The 20,901-nt window shown below is 55.4% G+C and overlaps 1 protein-coding gene across 1 annotated transcript; it reads right to left on the bottom strand.

Moving 5' to 3' along the window:
• Positions 1 to 10,921: 10,921 nt before the first annotated feature.
• Positions 10,922 to 16,763, bottom strand: PHB1 (prohibitin 1). Its single transcript, XM_086626465.1, has 7 exons — positions 16,737 to 16,763; positions 16,230 to 16,355; positions 15,181 to 15,342; positions 14,610 to 14,752; positions 14,275 to 14,391; positions 13,025 to 13,120; positions 10,922 to 12,067 (listed from the first exon to the last, which is right to left on the bottom strand). The coding sequence occupies exons 2-7, from the start codon at positions 16,315 to 16,317 to the stop codon at positions 11,855 to 11,857; spliced, it is 819 nt and encodes a 272-aa protein (XP_086482591.1). The 5' UTR covers positions 16,318 to 16,355; positions 16,737 to 16,763; the 3' UTR covers positions 10,922 to 11,854.
• Positions 16,764 to 20,901: the final 4,138 nt, after the last annotated feature.

The raw sequence follows: 20,901 nt of genomic DNA on the forward strand, positions 1-20,901 counted from the left end.
GCGCGCGCGCGCCGCTGGCGGGCACGCGCCGAGGAGGTGGTTACCGCGCGGGGGGGGGTGTGTGGAAAGGGGGGGGCGGGGGAGCGCGCGTGTGCCTGAGCGCGGGAGCGCGCGCGCGCGCGGGGCGTGGGGGGGGGCGCACACACGGGACACCCATAGGCTGAGGGGAGCGGGGCCGGCGCGCGGCGGCCAGGAGCGCATGCGCCGTCGGGCTGGTGCCTCGCTCCCCCCCCCCCGCCGCTCCCGCCCTGCGCTGTTTCACCTCAGGCTGTGGCGGGGCGCGCAGGTGAGGGGCGCTGCGCATGCGCGGGGGCCGGCGCCCCGCGGGGCTCAGGTGAGTCGGTGCGCGGCGGGAAGGCGGAGGGCGCCGGTTCCCCGCGGCGGGGCCGACCGTTACTCCTCTGAGGTAATTAGAGAGGCCGCCTTAATTGCAGTCAGCTGAGCCGGGCGAGCTGTGGCGAGCGCTCCGCCGCGCTGCGGCTAACCCCGGGCCCACGCCTCGCCTCGCTCCGCGGGCGGCCTCGGTCGGTCCGGTGAAGGCCGCTGGTCACAGCCGTGCCACCGCGGGGAATAAGGGCCTTAACGGGAGCCGAGTCGGCGCCAGGCCTCCGGGCTGCTCACGGATGAATGGGGATAACGCTTCACGCAGCGGCTGCCGTGAGGGAGCGGATGCGGCCGCGGGATGGGAGGCGCCTCGGGAGGGCCGTGTGTGCTGTAGGGTGGCAGAGCTGCCCCTCAGGAGGCAGGTAAGACCTTATAAAAGGCCTCGTCAGTGAGGCCCTGCCTGGTGTACAGTAGCCAGAGGAGTCGGTCGCTTCTGTTATTGTGCCAAAACCCAGCTCCCACTTGTTCAAACCTTCCTCTCCCCTTAAAATACTAATAACTACTTAACTCTGGCCTGTGGTTTCTTGATTACACCCACCTGCAGGGCCCAGGCCCGATGTGACAAGAAGTAAAAAATGTCTTTTGCTGATAGAGCTCCCTGTTAGGGGCAGGTACGGGGCTCATAAAAGGCCGTGGGGAGGGTCGGGGCTGCTGCTTCCCAGGCTGGCACAGCATTTCACGGCGGTACCACCTCTCCCAGGAAGCTGTGAAGCCTGCTCCATAGCCCTGAAAACCACTGCTGAGCACTGTGTAGGAGGGAAGAGCGCTGCTGTGGTTTAGGTTTGGCGGCAGTAAAAGAATTGGCGAGAGTAGCAGAAACAGGAAAAGGGGGAAGGGCAGCAGCCCTTTTGGTAGTGTTAGCTGCTTCCCAGGGACTTCATGAATCTATGGTACCATGGAGCTTTGGCTCCCTTTTGCCCATTCTCAACCTCGTGTTCCTGTTGTAGCCCCCTTTTTAAAATCCTTTAATCTGCAGTCCCTTCTCTACCTGTGGTTTCTTTCCTCATCTGCTTTGTTTGCTGCAGATGCTTCCCCTAACAGTGTAGGGCACTTGATTTGAGAGTCTGAAAAAAAATCTATACACCCTCACCCCCCTGATATGTAATATTACGTGCCACTGTGTTTGACCTGCCCTTGATGATTGAACATACAACCCAGATTTGAGCTCCCTGTGCAGAGCAGGGATTGAGGCTTTCAGAGTCAAAGTTCACGATCAAATTAAAAGGGGCAGGGGAGACTGGGGAAGCCTCATGGTGGGATCAGGAAAACATTGCCAGTTTTCTTCCTTGCCCCAGCAACCCCTGCTGTGGGAGCATGGGAAAGGAGCAGAGCACAGCCCACTTTGCTCTGACCAGCCCCGTGGGAGCTGTTACTGGCTGGCCCAGTTCAGAGCAGGCCCCAGGCTGCTCTCATCTCTGTTGGGACCTCTGTATAGCTGGAGAAGGAAGAGGTAGCCAGGGGAGACCCTGGGTTTTGAGAGCATAGGCACTGCTCCATCTTGGCCCAGCACCCTTGTGCAATGCAGCTTCTGGAGAAAAACAGGGAGAGGATGTCAGGGGATGTGGTGCTGCTGTTGGTTACCTGTGTGTGTGTGAAGGATGCCATGTAGTAGAATTTCCTGCCTTGAAAAGGGCAGGAAAAAAAATGCTGGCAAGTTTTTTCTTGAAAGGTGAACGGACACTGACAGCCCCTCTTCCAAATGTGGGACTTCAGCAGAGGGACATTGGAAAACAATGGGTACTCTTGTCCAGAGGGGCACAAATGAAACAGTTGGTGGCTTTACTCCTCAACACCCACAAAAGCAAAGCTACTGCTAGTGTCCATCCATGGGACAAGAGTAGGCCAGGGCCTTGATGGTGTCTCTCCAGCATGTGAGGAGAGCATTTGGTCTCCCAGGCTGTTCCACTGTTCCCTTTTCTCGGATGCAGTCTGTGGTTTTCTAACCTTCCTTACCCTGAGCCTGCAGCATGAGATGCCCTCATGTTGAGGATTGCTACTGGAGGATTGCAGGGGCCTTTCCTGAGAAAGGTGCTCTGCATCCTCAGCTTCAGGTGATGTCAGTGAGGGTTATTTTGCTCCCTCCAAATCAGAGCTGTGCAGAGATTAAAAGGGAGTGTTAAGTCCCTCTTTAGCAGTGGACACCATCACTCTGCAGAGGAAGAGTTTAAAAAAAACCAAAGGGACCAAATGTCTTTGGACTCTGAAGGGCTTCTGACATGATGAAACCAAAGCACTTGTCCTCATGGCCCTGTTGTGTCCCATCGCCAGTGGCTCAGGGAGGAGACAGTTGCAGAGGAGAGTGACTCTTCCCAGCCTCTCTGTGTGGTTTGGCTCCCGAATGCCCAGGGCATGCCACAGTTGCACACTTTCTTCCTTGGCTCTTTGGCTAATGGAGGGTGACAGCTCCTCACGCTGCTCCCAGGGAGGGATCCAGCTGAGAGGCTGGCTGTGGCACTCAGCCCTGTTCCCACAAGGAGGCCTGTTTCAGCTTTTTACATCCCTCTCTTTGATCTGGCTCTTGACATGAAAAGACATGTCAGCCAGGTAAAGGGAAACAAACAAAATGCAGCAACAGCCCCACATCTCTGCTTGCACATGATCCGCTCCCCGGTGCACACCTGCCTCCCAGCCACAGATCCTTATCAGCCCTCTGATTTCCTTGCTGTCATCTCTGCTTTCCCTTCACGCTGGTGTGTAACTTCTAGAGGTGCCTTTCTGCGTCTTGTTCCCTGCTCAGTAAGATGCCGTGGCCCCCTTACCCCCTCTCTCTGGCATTTCCCTTCTCTCTGGAGTATAACCAGTGTAGAAAATGCCAGTGTGTGTCCTCCTTGCTGCATGTGGTGCGAGGGACAGGTGATAGGGATCTTCATTTCCTCCCCAAACTGCTGCAGTGTTTCAGCAAGCAGCCCTCTCCAGAAGCAGCAGTACAGCAGTAGGTGACATTGTCCTTCCATGGAAACCAGATTTTTTTCCTCCTAAGCAGCTTAGGAGCCTTTCAGGGTTTCAGAGTTACAATAAAAGTGAGAATTTGCTGGGCTAGGGGCCTGGGACACAGTAGAACACAATGTTACCCACCTCTGTTTTTTATAGAGGACTACATGTTCTAGACTTGCTGAGAAAGCAAACTTAGTGACTATATTGTTGAGATGCAACTGGCTCTGTGGTGGGAATAACCACTGGCACCAGCTGCAGAATAGCGTGAGGGGAAAAAAAAAAAATTAGACAGAGGTGAACTCCTGCTTTTATCAGTGGTTAATTTTCCTGTGGTGTGAAGTGGTTAATTTTCTTGGGTTTGCAAAGCTGGGTGTTCCTGGGCAATCCCTGAGCCGTCTGCTCCAGTTATTTAATTTGGCTTTCAGGCAGCAAACCAGGGCTAGAATCCTCTAGTAAGGGAGATGCCTGCCCAGTCCAGGGCCTGCAGACCCACGTGGGCTGTGCCACGGTGAGATGGGGCCGAGTTTACAAGAGTTCCTGGCTGTACCCAAGCAGCAATGCCTCTCTGCTTCATCTGGACTCCTGCTGCGATGATTTCTTGGGAAACTCAGTAGCCAGCAAACCAGCCCTTCCAGCCCTCTTTCTTCCCACAGCCAACAGGGAGATGGGCTGCCTTCCTGCTGTCCTACCTGCCCCCTCCCCTGGTGAGAGGTGACTCTGGTGCTGGTGACAGGGCTGGCGGTAAGCAGGGCCAAGTGGAACAGTGCCAGCCGTTCTCTGTATGCTTGATGTTTGCTGAGGCCTCCACATCACAACGGTTCTGGGCATGACTTGGTGCTGAGGACCTTCTGAGAGTGCAGTTGCAATTGAGACTCTTCCCCAAAAGAGAAGGGCCCTTGGCACTAGGTGCTGCTCAATCACCCTGCAAAGAACAGGCCCTGCCCCCCTAGAAAAGCAAACCAAGGATGAGAAGAGAAACTGAGGCATGGACAGGCTGCTGACACCTTGCTGACCTGGTCTGCAACCCGACCAACTGACTCACAGATTAATGCTTTATCTTTTAGATATCCTGCTATGTCCTGCAGGGTCCAGGGTCCTCTCAAGCGATGGGAAAGGAAGCAAAAGGAAAACAAAGGGTTTTTCCTGCTGGCTTTTGTCACAGGAAGCCCTGCACTGTCTGAGGGAACCACCATCACCGAGTGCAGAGGCTTTGAGACCATACAGAGCAAAGTAGAAGTTCAAGCAGAGGAAATTCCTGTTCCCATTCTCCCTTCTCCTTTACTAGTTCAGTGGAAGGCCACAGTTAAAGATGAACCGCCTCCAAAGAATATTGCAGAGCTAACGCCCACCAGCATCTCCTTGTGCTCAAAACTGGACCTTCGGAGCAGCAGAGTACAGGCAGAGTTGAGGATTATTAACTTTCTTTGGGGTACTGGGGGCAGGGTGGTAACATGACTGTATCATCAGAGCCATCATCCTCCACATAAAAATCGTGCCACAAAAAAAAAAAAATAAAATGAAAAGTTGTCTTTGAGGAGCCTTGGGTTTTGTGTTTTTCTTTTTTTAAAAAAAAAAAAAATTAAAGTAAAATACAGATTCTGAGATATGGCAGTTGGACAAGAGCAGGATGGGAGTGAGGGAAACTCACAGAATTTGGGTTTTACTCATTGTTGTCTGTTTAATCAGCTTTGGTGTTATGCTGTAGCCTCAGCTGGTCTCCCAGCACTGTCTGCGTAAGGGAAGCTCTAACTCCTGTGCTGGGTAGTTGTTAAATGGAAACATGACCAAGGCAGGCTGTTAGAGACAGTTCTGTCCCTCTGCTCAGATCAGCATCACCCCCTACCAAAGCAGTGCAAGTGGGGTCCGTGTACCTTGGCTGATGATAAGCAAACTGGTTTAACTGAAGCTCTTTCCATTCACACCCAATTTTCCAGCCACACTTCCCTCTGGGTTTGAAAAGCACCCGTGAAAAGCTGTGCTTGGGAGGAAGATGCTGTAAGTGACAGAGAAACAGCTGTATTTACCAGCTTCACAGGAGAGGCACTGCGAGGCCCTGTGGAAGTCATGTTTGAATTAATACCTCTGGAATAGACTCACCTTGTTCAGGCTAAACCCCTGCTTCCTTCCTGTTCTTGCCTCTCTTTAATATTTTTAACCTCCCACTTCAGGGGCATCCTGCACACACTCTTTCCTTGCCTCCTCCTGCCCTTCCTGCCCCTGGCAGCATGGGGGACATGAACGTGTCTTGCAACTGATTCCACCTTCTGCGCTGCCCTCCTGCAGCTCAGTTTGGGACACCATTTCCCAGGCTCATGCAGAGCTTTGGCTTGTCAGAGGTCAAGGACAACTCAGTGCGGGTTTCTCACTTGGTCCAGATCAGCATCACATGCAGATCCAGCGTGGGGAACCCCAGGTGCTGTTTTCACAGCAGCAGTTGAGCTCAGCCTCCCATGGGAGCTTTCCAGCTTCTCTAGTTCCTCTGCTTTGGGGGGATGTGCTCAGCAAGATCTCGATGCCTGCTTCACCAGGTCTTTTCCCCAGAGATGTGTTCTTTCATTGCTTTCTATGGGTGGGGAAGGTGAACCCAGCGTGGCTGTGGGTGAGCATGTGGTTAAAGGAGGCATCCGCCATATTTTCCTAAAGACATCAGATGCTTCTCTTCCTCCGAAAGTTTGTTCTGCGTCCCCTGACTAGAGCACACTTTACATCCCCTGTCACTCACTGATACCTCTCTACCTGGGGCAGTCCTCTCCTGCTCACCAAGTAGAAAACCAGAGCACAGTCGAGTCATCCCTGAGTAAACCTGACGTACCTCTGAGTTACACCAGCGAAGTCAGAACTTGCTGGACTGAAGTCAGCTCAGTCCTGCTGACGGAAAACAGGCGTACGAGGCACGTCTCAGCCCCCAGCACTGACTAGTGCCAAGCAAGGAATAATTAAACCAAATTTGGCCCTATGAATCGTTCCCAATCTCCCAGCCAAGCTGAGCTCCAGCCTGGCTTAGGACATTATTTCCTACCCACTTCCACAAGTACTTTCTTCCCCCACACCCCCACCACATCCTCTGTGTTTCAGGACAGAGGCATTTTCTGCTAGATCCACGTGGATATAAACAGCACAAAGGAAGCAATAAGGAAACTCCTCCCTATCCCTTGCTCTAACCACTTCAGACGTGCTGCCAGCTTGCTGCAGGGTACAAATAATCACAAACCCGAGGAGCTCCCTTACCTGGAGAGGCTTCAGCTCTGGTGCATCAGTGACTGTCAGGGAGCAGATGCCCGTTTCGATGCAACAGCCACGCTGCAAATTCCAACTGCTCCAGAGTGCCCGTGTGGTTGTTTTCGGTCTCCTCTTCGCGAGGCAGGTAGGCTGGTTATCTATTAAATAGGGAGAGAGCGCACGCACGAGAGAGAGGGTGAACACACAGAGGAAATCAGGCAGTTTCCTGTTTGTTTATCACGAACAAAAGCTTGTTTGGCTGGTCTGAATGTTGCTGGCTGGCCCGGCTGGTGCAGAGCTGAGCTCTTCCACTAGCGTGAAAGGAAGAAGTAAGGTGGTCTCCCAGGAAGGGAAAAAAACCAACAAAGGTCTCCCAGGAAGAAAAAAAAAACCAAACCAAACCTCTCTGGAGGTTTGCAGCCAAGGCGGAGCAGTGGGCAGGGAGATGCCACCTTGGCTCTGATGTGTGAAGGTGACAACCAGCTGCTGCTCTTTGGTCTCAAGTGGGAGATGTGTTCTGGCAGCAGAGGGCTGCAGTGGCCCTCATACGGCGCCCTTTAGTTGCCCCAGCGGGTCTTATGTTGCCCATTACCAGCAGACTTTGCCCAAAACCTGGTCTCTCTAGCTTAATTTTGGGGCTTTATTCAGGGAAATACAAGTGATGAGTCCATGCTGCCATTACTCCAGTCGCTCTGAGGTCACAAAACTCCAGGGCTTCAGCTTAAAAAACTGCCAAGCTTTTACCGACCCTGGGCTCTCCAGTGTGAATTTGGCACACCAAGTCTGGACCCAAAACCTCAGTGCTGTTTTCTCTTGTCAAGCTGAAACAACTCGCACCTCTGAACTCATGCTTGGACGTTCCTGTTGTTCCTGTCCACCCTGCACTAGCGATAAACTAGGGCTGGCCTTTGGTGGGTGGGAAGGAGGAATGCTCAAGGGGCTGCACGGAGAGGCTGCAAAGCCAAACCACCCTGGCACCAGGGGTAGAAAAGGAGACAGGTGTTCGCACCTTTCACTGTGCCACCTTGGGCTCGAGGGGTTAAACCCTGCAGCTGGAGGTGCTCAGCACAGTGAAACGGGCATCAGAAATGTACCAGGACAGCCTGGCACAGGGACTAAATCCTCGTACCTACCTGCCCCAGTGGCACTGCCCATCAGACAGCTCTCATGCCAGCTTGTACCGGAGACTGTGCTATTGTGTTTGCCCCTGTCCAGCTCCACTCCCTTCGTCCTGTGCCCGGGGCAGGGTGACCTCCCGGCTCAGCTGTGCCCACGGGGGGCTGAGGGACACCCCTTGGTCCCTGCCGTCCTCCCCGAGCCGAGAGCGGCATTGCTGCTGCCATCTGGTGGGGATCAGCCCGGCTGCGGCCCCCGGCCCCGTTCATCCCGCCTCTGGAAAAGGGGACCCCTTGGCAAGTGTCCTTCGTGGCTAACGCGGTCTGCAGTTGGCAGCAAAGCTGCAGCCTCCATCATTCACCCCCAAAACTCTCCCGGCCCTAAGGCTTTGGTGCTGAATGTCACAATTTGTTGGAAAACGGAGAGCTCCAGGAGCACCTGGTGTGAATCGGCTCTGGGGAGGGAGAGCCTGGCAGAAGGGCCGTTATTTCTGCCCAGCGAACACCCAGGCACAGGTCTGTGGAACAGCCTTTCCACAAGGAAATTTTCGGGCCGTTTTAGCTGGATTGCTTAAGGAAGTGCGTGCTTTCTCCAGCCCAGTAATACATCCAGCCTTGCTGGGGAGGCACTGGCTTTATGCAATCATGTTGTCATGCCTCCCGAGAAAACCAATTTCAAACTAATTTGGTGAGGGAATTAAAAGTTGTTGAATATATTAAATTCCAAGTCTTTTGTGTAACTAAGTGGCAAAAATGAAGATAAATTGACCAGAGAAAGTATTCCCCTCCCCAAAGCAAAAGTTGGAGCACAGCTGCAATCCCTACTAAGCAGCAGAAAGCCCACACAGCAGAGATACAACTGCCCAGTGCAGGAAATTCTTCAGACTTGTGCCGTTCCTTTCAGACAGTGGGATCCAGGCGTGACAGCCAGACCACTGGCTTTTCTGTTCACAGAAACCAATCCGAGGTTTCGCCACCTCCCCTTCAGGTGGCATCATCTAGCTGCCTCCCAGCCACCATCACGGCTTACCTTGGCCTGGTGTCTTACCCAAAAGACGTGGCACGTGGTGGTCACAGAGCGCGGTGTCGGAGACAGCGGTTGCTCCTCCAGGCACGGTCACAAGACAGCCCCTCTCGTGCTTTCTCTAAGGATGGGGTGAAGGGGGGAGATGTGCTGTTTCTGGAGCATCTCCAGCACTGCTGTACCCATGGCAGTTGCAGCAGAGCAGGCAGCCCTTGTGGTGGCCCTGCCTTAGCCGGGAGCCAGCCCCCTTGGGCCAGCAGGGCTGTAGGTGATGGTCGCAGGACAGCGGGCTGATGGGGAGGTTGGCACAGGCTCTCCGGGAGGGCAGACCAGGGCCTGCACATCACAACTCTCTCTGCCCCGAGCACGAAGCCGCATGCCTTGACCCTGTTTCGCCACCCCAGGTTGCACTCCGCTGTCACGAGCCAGTTTTTGTTCCTGGATTATGAAGAGCAACAAGGCTAGAAACACCAGAGAGGGTGGGGACGCCGTGTTTGTTCGGGCGGCGAGGGCAGCCTGCCTTCATCTTACCCAAGCCCGAAGCTCTTTCTGTTGCCCTGACAAGTAGAGCACTGGGAGCGAGTGCTCACACCCTGCTCACACCTCCGGAACGCCGCGAGGGAAGGGCCAGCGTCCTGGGGAGCGGAGTTCAGCCTTCCACTCTCTCCAGTCCAGCCCGGGCCAGGAACGCCAAACAGGCCAGTTCTTGACTACACAACCTCGACTTTTTGTTTTGTTTTCACACCAAGGAGTCTGCCAGCACCTAAAGAGTTTGGCAGAGGACGCCAGGCAGTGCTCGCTCACTCGGAGCAGTGCAGCTCTCGGAGCAGCATCCCTCCAGCAAGGAGAAGGCTGTTTCCTCACCCCGTGTCCCTGTGCAGCCCACACAAAGCCACGTCCTGATTTCAGGGTCACCGTTCCCATCTGGAGCCAGATAGCTCGATGGTCCACATGGTGTACGAGGCTGAAGAGCAGCTATAAACACAACATAAACAAGAGGCGAGCACACACCGAGAGCTACAGCTTCAAGAACAGCTTTGAAGTCGGAGGAGTTCGTGGCAGCTTCAGGCATTAAGTGAGGCAGAACGAGGGTAAAGGAGCAGTTAGCAGCCAGGGAACATTTGTAAAAAGAATTACACCCAAAAGCAAAGGAAACAGTGATTAATCAGACCCAGGGGCCACCGTCAGAGCCTCAGACACCTCCTCCAGAGAAGCTAACAGCCAAAGCAGCAGGAAACACTCCCCACACCACTGAAAACGCACAACTGGAGGGAGAACTAATGCAGAGCCCCAGAAGCTGAGGAAGGATTTCAGACACTGTTCTGAGTCCAGCACCTGGTGCACGAAACACATGGAGAAATGCAGGAAACACTAAGGGAGCTTTAAAGGGAGCCTTGGGAAAAAAGTGGAAGCTTCCTTAGAAGTGTCTGAAGCGGTAAACCAGAAGAAAAAAGAACAAGAGCACTGGAAGGAGAAGAGGTCTGGAAGTTATTTGGGAGTTATGGACCTGACTGCTCAGCTGCTTAAAGTATTTTGCAAGCTCAGGCACCTCATCAGTGCAAGAGCGTACCCTGCCCAGCAGAAAAAGCAGGCACGTCTTGCCGTTTCGCCAGAGGCGAGGGCAACAACCCAAAGTGGCTGCACAATTACAAAACGAGCCCACCATTCCCAGCAGCTTTCCCGAGGGCTCAGCATCCTCAGGGCAGTGAGGACACCTACCTAAGGCTGCATTGCTCAGGGATAACAGATACTGTACAAGCATCCTGTTGGCAGGTGTGCCAGGCTCATACCATGCTTTCTGACAGGTCTGAAGTTCACCGTGGGCTGTTCCTGGTACAATACACGCCCATTTTCTTCCCAACAGCACGGTACTGGATCAAAATAGCACCCTAGAAAATGTATCCACACCCCCATTTTCTTCCCAACAGCACGGTATTGGATCAAAATAGCACCCTGGAAAACCTATCTACGTGCAGTGAACAACAGCTGAACTGTGCAAGGAAAGCCGTTCAGTGCCCTCACAAGAACATCAAGATACTCTCAGCTTTACCTTGTTGCAGGAATTCCACCCAAGAATCACGTTTCAAGCTTTAAGTTGTCAGGAGCAAGGCCTGTTTGCCTGCACTAAATGACTTTTATCCAAATAATCTAGCAGAAGCATGAGGCATCTTGCTCCACTGACCCAACTTTCGTTCTTCTGAGATAACAAAAAAAGCCCCCACACTACTACACTTGGGACCATGACATTTATTGAAGGCTAGTTACACAGTCTCACCCATCACATCCTCCTCACCATTCAGTTTCCCTAAATAAAAAGAACATTGATGTAACAGAGAATTCTGCCCACCTCCGACTGCCTGAAGCACGGAGCACCGAGTCATCCCCTCTTAGTCACAGGTGCCATCTGGAATCGGCCAGCTGCCACTTTCACTGACCTTGCTGAAAGAACCAACGCTGCACAACAGGGCAAGCAGCAGCCAACAGATCGGTGTGCGGCAGCAGGGGGAGAAGTGGAGATGTCCCATTTCCAGCATGTACATGAGAACTTCTCCTCCATGCCCGAAATCCATCTACTGCATAAAGTGAACCTCTTATTCTCACCCCAGCCACAATCCACTCGATCCATACCTCCGGCTGTCAGTGCTATAGCTCACACAGGCACAGCAGAGCCGCTGTCCTACCAGCTGAGATGTCCTCTTACTCCCAGCTGACACCTGAAAACAGACTGGCTTGACTGAAGAGCGAGCCCCGAGCGTCCCTGTGCCATAGCCCAGGACCTGCAAGTCTGTAACGACCCTGGCTCAGCCAGCCTAAAGGCACTGAAGCATCGCTGTGAAACCTGATTGATACAGCACTCTTGTGGTCAGGGAGTCACCCGGGCTGCCTCTTCGTCCCAGGAGCGAGCAGATGAAAACTCTGCTCCTTTTGCTCAAACTGCCTGGAAAGGGGCAATTCTCAAACCTAGCTTAATGGTCAAGGGAGCCACTGCTCCGACCGTGCATGGGAGGAATGCAGGTTTCTTGTGGAGAGCGTTCCGTTTTATTTGATTAATAATTCAAAATGGGTTGAATTTTCATTTCCTCTGCTTTTACCAATGAGGAAATGGCAAAGATTCTTTTGGAAAGGGCTGATTGGGTAGGTAGAGGTGACCAGGCCAGCTCTGGCTGCAGAGCCGGGTTCACTGCGGCAGCTGGAGGAGCACGGACTGTCCGGAGGGCAGGTAGGTGATGTTGCGGGACCGCGAGAGCTGGTACGCGATGTCCTCGGCTGCCTCCAGCTTGCGCAGCTCAATCAAGCCATCGCCCGCGGTGGCCAGCGAGTTGGCAATCAGCTCGGCTGCTTTCGAGTCTCCCTCAGCAGAGATGACAGCTGCTTTCTTCTGCTGCTCAGCCTGAAAGTGAACATGAGGAGGGGAATAAGCGAGAGAGAAAACAAGAACAAAAGAGAAGGAAGATGCTCTTGTCATGTTTAAAATATAGATTCCCACCTCACCACCCTACTGTTCTTTTCCCCAGTAGGAGAGCTAAGATAGAAGGTGATTTTATCTTAAAGCTGCGTTCTGTCACACTGGTTTGCTGCCTACTGTGGAAGAACAGTTGAAAAATCACCTTATCAGTCTTAACCTCAGGAAACATTAACCCACCTCAGGGCATTCCTGGTGGAAAACTGTCTATGAAAGGTTCGAGAACTTCAGTGGAATTAGAACCAGGTCAGATAAACACTTCTGCTGTTTAATGGTCCTGGCTGATTACAGGCATCTTACTGCATCCACTGGATTAACTCTGGGTGTAGTTGCAGGTTCTTTCAATCTTGGCAGGGGTGCCTTCTCAGCTGTACTGGGGCGCCTGAACACAAAATTAGTTTCTGTGGATGCTCACTGAGATCCTGGGTTATCTGAGACCACGCGGTCTAGCGTGCAGTCAGTAACGCTCCTCGGACACAGGCCCCCATGCCCACGATATCAAACACCATGGAAAGCTTTGGCCACCCTCAAAATTCACAAACAGCAAGATCACTGGGGTTGCCAATCTCAACCCTCAGCCCCATTTCCAACTGACACTTCCTCCAGAGTGCTGTTTCCTCCCTCCTCCTCCTCCACACTGACATTTCTGTTCAGTGCTCCTGTAAGACTGTGACTTAGTATTAAAAAAACAACAAAGCCACAAATCCAACCTTCGGCTTTATCTATCCAACAATCACATGCCAGAGCTGGCAACCATGTCAGCATGATGTCTCTAAGTGACTTCATCGTTCAGCCTGGTCTCCTGGACAGCTGAGCGAGACGTTCTCTGCGAGCTGGCGTGGGAAGGAGATACCAGCAACTGTTTCCAAGTTTCTCAGAAGTTACCTTTTCCACAATGAACCTGGCTCGCTCTGCTTCTTGCTGGGCCACTTGCTTCATTTCCACCGCCTCCGTGAACTCCTTGCCAAAGGTCAGGTGGGTCTGCAGGGCAGAAATCAAGCAAAGTCCACAATGCCGACCGTTTACCCACGCAGCTCCCAGCAGGGAGGCAGCCTGCCTGTACCCGGTGAAACTGGAATGGAGGTGGAAAGCCAGTATCCCTAAAAGAAGAGAAACTGGGACAAGTGGGCCTCCCCATCCAGTTTGGAAGTCTCAAGGGAGACACCACAACCGCAATTCCAGTCCAGCAGACCAGTAACACCAGTACCTTCAGAGACACACCACGCTCTCCTGCCACTGCTGCTTGCTCAAGCACCCAGGAGAGGGAGCCCACCCAGTGCTCCTCTCCCAGGGCAGGGAAGCCCGCTGTCTGCCAAGCCACCCTACACCTTTCACGCTTCACCATGCACTGGTTTGCCCAGTTGCAGGCTCCTGGGATGGCACAGGGGAAAGGTGAGTTGCCTTCAGTAGTGTGCTCAGTGGAAAGCACCAGAAACAAAGAGTCAAACCCTCACATTTCGCAGAAACAAAGTCACCTTCCTGCAAGGGGTTCCTCTATGTTCAAAGCCAAATGAAGGAGCTCGTTTCCCTTTTCTCTAAGCAGGCTTTCGAGGGAAGTCCCGGAAGAGAGAGGGAGAGGTGCATGTACAAGCCAGATTCCAATAGATTTAATTTACAAGGCTTATAGGGAGATAGGAGGGGGAAGAGGGGAGAACTCCCTCCTTGAATAGTCTTAAAAGACATAGCCAGGAGAAAACCTACTACTTTGCAGGAAGAAGGATGCTATCAAGAGCTGGTAGTTTCACCACCTCCTCATGCCTAGCACTTTCTCCTGCGTCTCAGGGTGCTGGTGGAACAACTGCCTTCTCCAAAGCAACGTGCAGCCTGATTGATCACCCACAGACGCGTTTGCTCTTCATTTCAACGTCAGAGCCCTGCAACGGCGAAGCCCGACGACAAGCCGGCGCAGCGGGGCCTTCAAGGGCTCGCTCAAGGTCACCGAAGGCCAGCAACAAAACCAGAGGGACTCACTTGAGCTGTAGTCACTACGTCACGTGCAACTGCAGCCAGACAAACACAGTCCACGTGTCCAGACTTCCAGCTCACCCTTCTCTGGCCCTCTACCGATTCTATTCTCCACTGCTTTTATTGGAGTACACTCCAAAGGGGAAAAACTGAAGAGGAAGAACTCTTACCAAGGACACATCATCCAGAATGAGCCCGAAGGTGGCTGCTCTCTCCGTCAGGTCTTCACTCACTTGCCTTGAGACCAGCTCTCTCTGAGTGATCAATTCTCCAGCATCAAAGCGAGCCTGAAATTGGGGCGGACAACAGTGAGAAGAGAGCTCCCGGAAGCAATGGATTCTCCGTGCCCTGCCTGTACCCATGAGCCCCACAATTAAACCAGTTCTCCTTCCAAAGCCAGCAAACACCAGGCTGCCCAGGCACCTGAAGCAAGATGTTCCCTCACTGCTAAAAAGAGGAGAGAGAGATGACCCACAGAGCCCAGCAGCTCTCACGCTGTCCTTACCACGACAGACTTGAGGATTTCAGTTGTGATTGAGGGCAGGACACGCTCATCGTAATCCTCTCCGATACTGGTGAAAATCCGCGGTAACTGGGCAGTCACTGGTCTGAACAGGATACGCAACGTGATGTTCACGTTCTGTAGATCTGTCGGAAGAGAGTCAAGAGTTTAGTGGCCAGCCCAGGGAGCGGGAGATATCCTGAAGCTGTCTTCTCCAGGGCAACTAAATGAGAAAGAGTAAACATCCAGGCTTCTTTGTGCCAGCAAAGAGGAGTTATTTCCACCACTCCTTTCACCTTCGGATCCAAATCCTCCCTGCAGATCACATCTAAGCTTCAGTTTGTTTGCGATGCAGGGAATTACTTGTCCTACTGCAAAGGCAGAGACTTTACATTTACAGGGATGACTTACAGGACTAAAGGAAAAGTCCCTGAATCTGTTCTGTAACTAAACAGACACACCAAACCATTCCTGGCTCCACACCAAACTGTACTCAGGATCTCCACATCCAGAAAAAAAAAAACACTCATCGGAGCATCTGGTTCTTTTACAGTTCCCGAGTCCAAACACTCACCTTTGCTGCCAGTGATCACAGGAATGTTCCGGGGTCGGGAGCGGCAGTCAAAAATGATGGGTTTCTGCACCCATGGGATGAGGAAGTGGGTGCCTTCTCCTACCACCGTGTCCTGGACCCCGCGGAATCGGTCAAAGATAACAGCTCTGTGGCCTGCGTCAACTAGGGAAGAAAACAGCACATCAAGCAGCCTGTGACACCTGCACACTGCCACAACCCTCTCCGTGGAAACCGTCCATCGGGGACACCTTTTACTACAGGACACAGGTGAAATTAATTAAATTGTTCCGAGCAAGAAGGCAATGGGAAGATGCAGCCATGACTCCCAGCTCCCAGTCTGCTCACAATGGCAGCACCTAATGGACAGTTTTCTGGAGAAAGGACCTTGCAAATCCTCTTGCTGGTGCATTGCACGAGGTACAAAATAGCCCAGCGAGGAGTCCCCAACTCCTCGCTCAGCTCTGGAGTCCCCAACACAAGAAGGACATGGAGCTGCTGGAGCAGGTCCAGAGGAGGCCACAGAGATGATCCGAGGGCTGGAGCACCTCTGCTATGGAGACAGGCTGAGAGAGTTGGGGCTGTTCAGCCTGGAGAAGAGAAGGCTCCGGGGAGACCTTCCAGCACCTTCCAGTGCCTAAAGGGGCTACAAGAAAGCTGGGGAGGGGCTTTGGACAAGGGGAAATGGCTTTAAACTGACAGAGGGGAGATTTTGATGGGATCTAAGGAAGAAATTCTTCCCTCTGAGGGTGCTGAGGCACTGGCACAGGTTGCCCAGAGAAGCTGTGGCTGCCCCATCCCTGGAAGTGTTCAAGGCCAGGTTGGATGAGGCTTTGGGCAACCTGGTGTAGTGGAGGGTGTCCCTGCCTATGGCAGGGGGGTTGGAACTGGATGATTTTTGAGGTCCCTTCCAACCCAAACCATTCCATGGTTCTATGAGGCTCCAAGTCTGTTGCCGTTGGCAATAAAAGCACAGAGCCGCCAAGACACTGACAAAAAAATAACTAAAAAGACTCAAAGCGAGCTGGGAGCGCTCGGCTTCCCCCACTCACCGTTGTAAAGCGCCGAATTGACAACTCCGCCCGCCACGGCCAGGCCCAGGCCGAGCTTCCCAATGCTTTCGAACACCTTCGCCGCCATCTCGCACGTCCGGTTCCCGCCCCTTTATAACGCCCCTCCTGGAAAAGCCCAAAAAACCCCGCGCTGAGCGCGGAGCCCCGCGGGTCCCGGGGAGCCGAGGACCGACCCCCTGCACACACACCGCCCCCCACCCCCGCAGCGGCACCGTTCCCAACCGCAACTCCTTCTCTCGCTCAACAACCACCGTCTCCGCCCCGACCTCGCAGCCCGAGGCCCCACGGCCGGCCCCGGGACCGCGCCCCTCCGCGATACCCCGGCGGCCTCCGCGTACCCCCGGCCGCCTGCCGCAGCGCGGGCCGCCCCGCCGGGGCTCCCTCCGCCCGCTCCCTCCCTCCCTCCCAGGCCTCTCGCCCCCGGGAAAGGCGCCCTGTGGGCCCCACTCCCGGCCCCGGCACGTACCGCGTCCCCCCGCCCCTGACCTCCACATGAATCCCCGGCCACCCGCCCCCGGAGCGCGCCTGCGCGCTGCGCCAAGACGCCCGCTTCTGATTGGCCCCGCGCCTCCCCGCGGCATTCTGGGACCTGTAGTTGTGGTTGTCCCCGCCCGCTGCCGGGCGCCTCACAACTCCCGGCGAGCTCCGCGGCGGCCCCCACTCGCTGAGCAAAACCGCTTCCCATTGGCTGCGGCTTCCCCGCTGCCCGCAAGGCCTCCCGGGAGCTGTAGTCCCGGCGGGGGAAAGACACGTGGGGCTGTGGCGGGTCGGCGGCGGCGCGGAGGCCGGTGAGGGGCCGGAGGCGCTGCCCGAACTCCCCGAGGGGGTGGGCCGGCGTGTGCCCGCGGCTCTCCCGGCACGGGAGCACGCGGGGCGGGAGCTGGCCTTTCCCGGTGCTGCCGGGCAGCGGGTCCTGGGGCGGGCGGGGGGCCGACAGCGGCGGATAAATGGTTTTCGGAGAAGCGGCAGCAGTGCCCGGAGGGGCCCCGGACGTGCGGCCGCATCCCCCCCCCTGCCCGCGGCGCTGCCCTCGGCCCGGGCGGACAACCGGGATGCGCTTTGTCCCCTTCGGCGTGAGAAACCAGACAGCCCCCCCGGGCAGCCCCCGGCCGGCTGCGGGCTCCGGTGCTGGCGGAGGACAAAGGTCCCTTATTCGCTCTCCGTGAGCCTCCCCTTCGGGCCAGCGACCCCGCGAGCAGGAGGGCCGGTGCCGCTAGAGGGAAGCAGCACTCTCCCGTCGGTTCCAGGGCTCCTGATTCTCCCGATTCGAAAGCAAAAAAGGGGGGGGGGGGGGGGGGGGGGGGGAGCAATAAACCCACTGCCCAGAGACACCCCAGAGGAGCCGCCTTCCCCCGGCAGCCCCGTCCTGTCTCCACGGTGTATCCTCCCCGGTGTTTTTTTCCCTCTGATGTGACACGACCGGGCACAGGGGACTTCATTACCCCCCAGAACACATCCCCCCGACAGCATCTCAGGATAAAAATGGTGCTGAATCCCCTCCTTTAGGGCCCAGCAGATCTCAGGAGGAATCAGGGAGCATTGTGCCTCCTCTACAAGCTTGAACAGTCTCTTTCCCCCGTCCTGCTCTAGATGGGGAAACTGAGGCACAGAGCTGCTCAGCAACCCAGCGATGGAGGCTCCGGTGTCGCAGCCTCCAGGCTGCCTGCGCTGCCCCTTGAGTGAGGTGACGGATGGGAACCCTAAAAGTGAGGGCAGGTCGCAGCCGACGTCCCTGACGTTACCCAACCTGTGTGCAGCTCAGGGCAGCCGCCCTGGAGCAGCTTCTCCCTGGGAAAGTCACACCATCCCGGCTCCCCTGTAGCATCCCCGAGTCCCTCACGTCCCTGGCACAGCTGTGCAGACAGATGTGCTGTGGAAGCCCTGTCCTGTGTCTGACAACGGCTCCTTCTGAGGCCACGGAAGCTCTTTTGTGCCTCAGCAGCGCTGGGAAGCGGATGCTGAAGAGGAACAGGATGAGGTGAGGGTGTTCGGTGTCAGCCAGACCTGCCGGGGACCCCCCCGAAGCGCAGCTGGAACCAGAGTGCCCCAGGGAGCCACGGCCAAGCCCTCAAAGATATCCCAAGCAGGACATGGCCCTCTTTACTGTCCCTGTTCCCAAAATCCTTAGGCAACACAAACTGATTTGGGGGCCAGATCCTCACCACCTCCTCCTGCAGCAAGCGGGAAACGTGACGCTGAATTTTGGGTGCTCCTGCGCCTCCTGTCAGCCACGTGCGCCCCTCCAGGGATAAACCCCGGGAGCATCCGCCTCCGCCTCCAACCCAGCCGGCAGGATCAGCCCCCACAGCCCAAAACCATCCTGGTGCAACCCCCACCAGCTACTGGGCTTTCCCCCAGGGATGACTTTGCCCCAGGAGGCTTCTATCTACTCCATCTAATCCAATAACAACATCCTAATTGGTGACAAAGCCGCGGCTATAAACGCCGAGAGATTTATTCCCTTTTGAGGCGAGATTCACGCAGGGTGCAGTTCAATCATTAAACTCAGGATTTATGGAACTGGGGGGGGGCGGTTTGCACCCCCCTGCCCGGGATTACCCCTCGCTTTGCATTTCATAGCAGCCGGTGCAGGCGGGTTTGCTGCTCCCTTTCCCTCGCTGCGTACAATGAGTGTTTCCCATTCAGGAGAAACAGGGAAAAAGGCTCGTGGCAATGGGGATTTTTGGTCCAGGGCCCAGGTTTTAGGGTGGGAGCCCCAGGAGCCGCCGGGTCGGAGCCGGTGACACCCGCGTGGCAAAACCAGAAGAAAATGGGTCCTTTGTGCGGGTCATATTTGGCGGGTGATTCAGCCAGGGCTGACGCCAGCGGTACGAGCTGACACGCTGCTTGGGGGTGGAGGGGGACCTGAGGGGTCTCCCCACCACCCGCCGACACCGTCCCTGGCTTCGTGGGCGGGGGGGACATGGCACAAAGCCTCAGTGGCTGGTGATTCACCGGCTTCGGGATGGAGGCGAGGGATGAGCAGCCCTAAACCAGCCAGGAGCATCCTGTGCCCCAGGGAACGAGGCGAAGGTGGCCACAGAGGTGCACCCCAAAACAGCGCCGGGCTGAGACCCTGCTGCACCCCTCGCTTGAGTCTTTTAATGAGGCTGCTGCTGTCCACCACGTTTCAGGGGACATTCCTCCACGGGGCAAAGAAACGGCGGCTTCAAGAAGCGGCTCATTGTCCTCGGGCGGCACAGCCAGGGCCGGGCAGCCTGGCCCAGCTCCGGCCACCGCGGCACGGGAACAAAAAGCCTCCTCTTCTCCAGCCCTCCGCAACCGGGCGTCCCTGGCCGGCGCTGCTCCCAAAAAATTTCTGGCATGAAGTTTGCAAACTGCGGAGACTCCGAGCACTCAGTGGCCGGTGACCCCGGGGCCGCGGGGCTGGGGAGGCAGGCGTTGATCTGCAGGCACGCGGCGGCAGAGCCACCCGAGAGGAGAAGGGTTTTTGGCAGAAAAGAGGTTTTCCAACCCAAACTGTGGGTTTGGGTCACACGTGGTGGGATGGGGCTGATGCTGCCGTTCCCACCCACCCAGCCAGCCCTGCATGGGGGTCCCAGCCTGAGCCCCGGCGGCTCCAGCCCTGCTCCCGCCACCTAACCCAGTTAGTCTCAATAAGCGTTTAAATCAAATTAGTTAAACTACATTAAACCCCTGTGAGGACACGGTTCAGAGTGGAAACGGCCTTAATGTGATTTCGGCTGACTTCCCTGCCACGATTTGCAAGTCAGAGAAATCGAATTAAGGCTGTTTTCGTTCTGAACTCTGTCCACACAGGCTCGTCATGCAGTTTAATTAATCTGCTTTAAAATTGAGCCTGTCTTTCATTCCGGCAACTTCGCCTGACTTACCCTGGAGGAGCAAAAATCTCCTGGGTGGGCAGCGGGGCCGGGCTGGGACCCTCGGGCAGGCGCGAGGCTCGGCTGTGGGTTTGAGGATGGAAAGTTCTGGAGAGTTTAGAGAAAACTGGGATTATCCCTAATCCCATCAGGCAATAACCTGGGATCAAGCTCTATGCAGCAGCAAACTGCAGCCACCTGCACTGGGCTCCCCAACGGTTGGGGAGCCGGAGCCGGAGCATCCCGGCTCGCTGCCACCCAGGGTCCCAGCAGCGCTGTGGGCGCCGGGGCCAGGGTTTCTCGGCTCTCCTCGATGGTTATCACCACTTAACAAAGTTTTCTCCTCGGTGGAAGCGAGCAGCCAGCTGAAACCGGCTGCATTAAGCCCTGCGCCGCTCCCGGGAAGGCTGTAATGGCTGGTAATTGCCGGGCAGCAGCTCCAAGGAGGCTGGGGCTGGGTCAGGGCTCAGCCCCCCAAAACCCACAGCCCCTTTATCTTCCCCGCATCCTCCAGCTGTTCCCCATCCCCTTCCTCTGGTTTCCACCAAATTTGAAAAGTAAATGGGCTGCTCCGGTCTCCGACACCAAAATACACCCCTGGGGGGATCCGGAGGCTCCTCCGGCGTGCGAGGGGACCTCGCGTGCTGCGAGGGGGGTCTCTCCCACCCTCCCTGCACTCCCAACTCCCATTTTCTCTGCAAAGGTAAAATGACATCTCCATAAAGGAGCTCCAATTAAAAGGGAGTTAATGACTTAATGAATCATAACAAAATCTGCTTGCATTAGCACGTGAACCGCTGACCCTCTCT

Source organism: Tauraco erythrolophus, chromosome 25 (assembly GCF_009769465.1).
Source record: "Tauraco erythrolophus isolate bTauEry1 chromosome 25, bTauEry1.pri, whole genome shotgun sequence".
Classification (NCBI taxonomy): Eukaryota; Metazoa; Chordata; class Aves; order Musophagiformes; family Musophagidae; genus Tauraco; species Tauraco erythrolophus.

Coding starts and splice junctions, on each gene's coding strand:
- PHB1 (XM_086626465.1), bottom strand. CDS start 16,317: ATGGCGGCGAAGGTGTTCGAAAGCATTGGGAAGCTCGGCCTGGGCCTG. Junction 14,392..14,609: donor AAATCCTCAAGTCTGTCGTG/GTAAGGACAGCG, acceptor CCCCAATTTCAG/GCTCGCTTTGATGCTGGAGA. Junction 12,068..13,024: donor CCAGGTTCATTGTGGAAAAG/GTAACTTCTGAG, acceptor GTTCACTTTCAG/GCTGAGCAGCAGAAGAAAGC.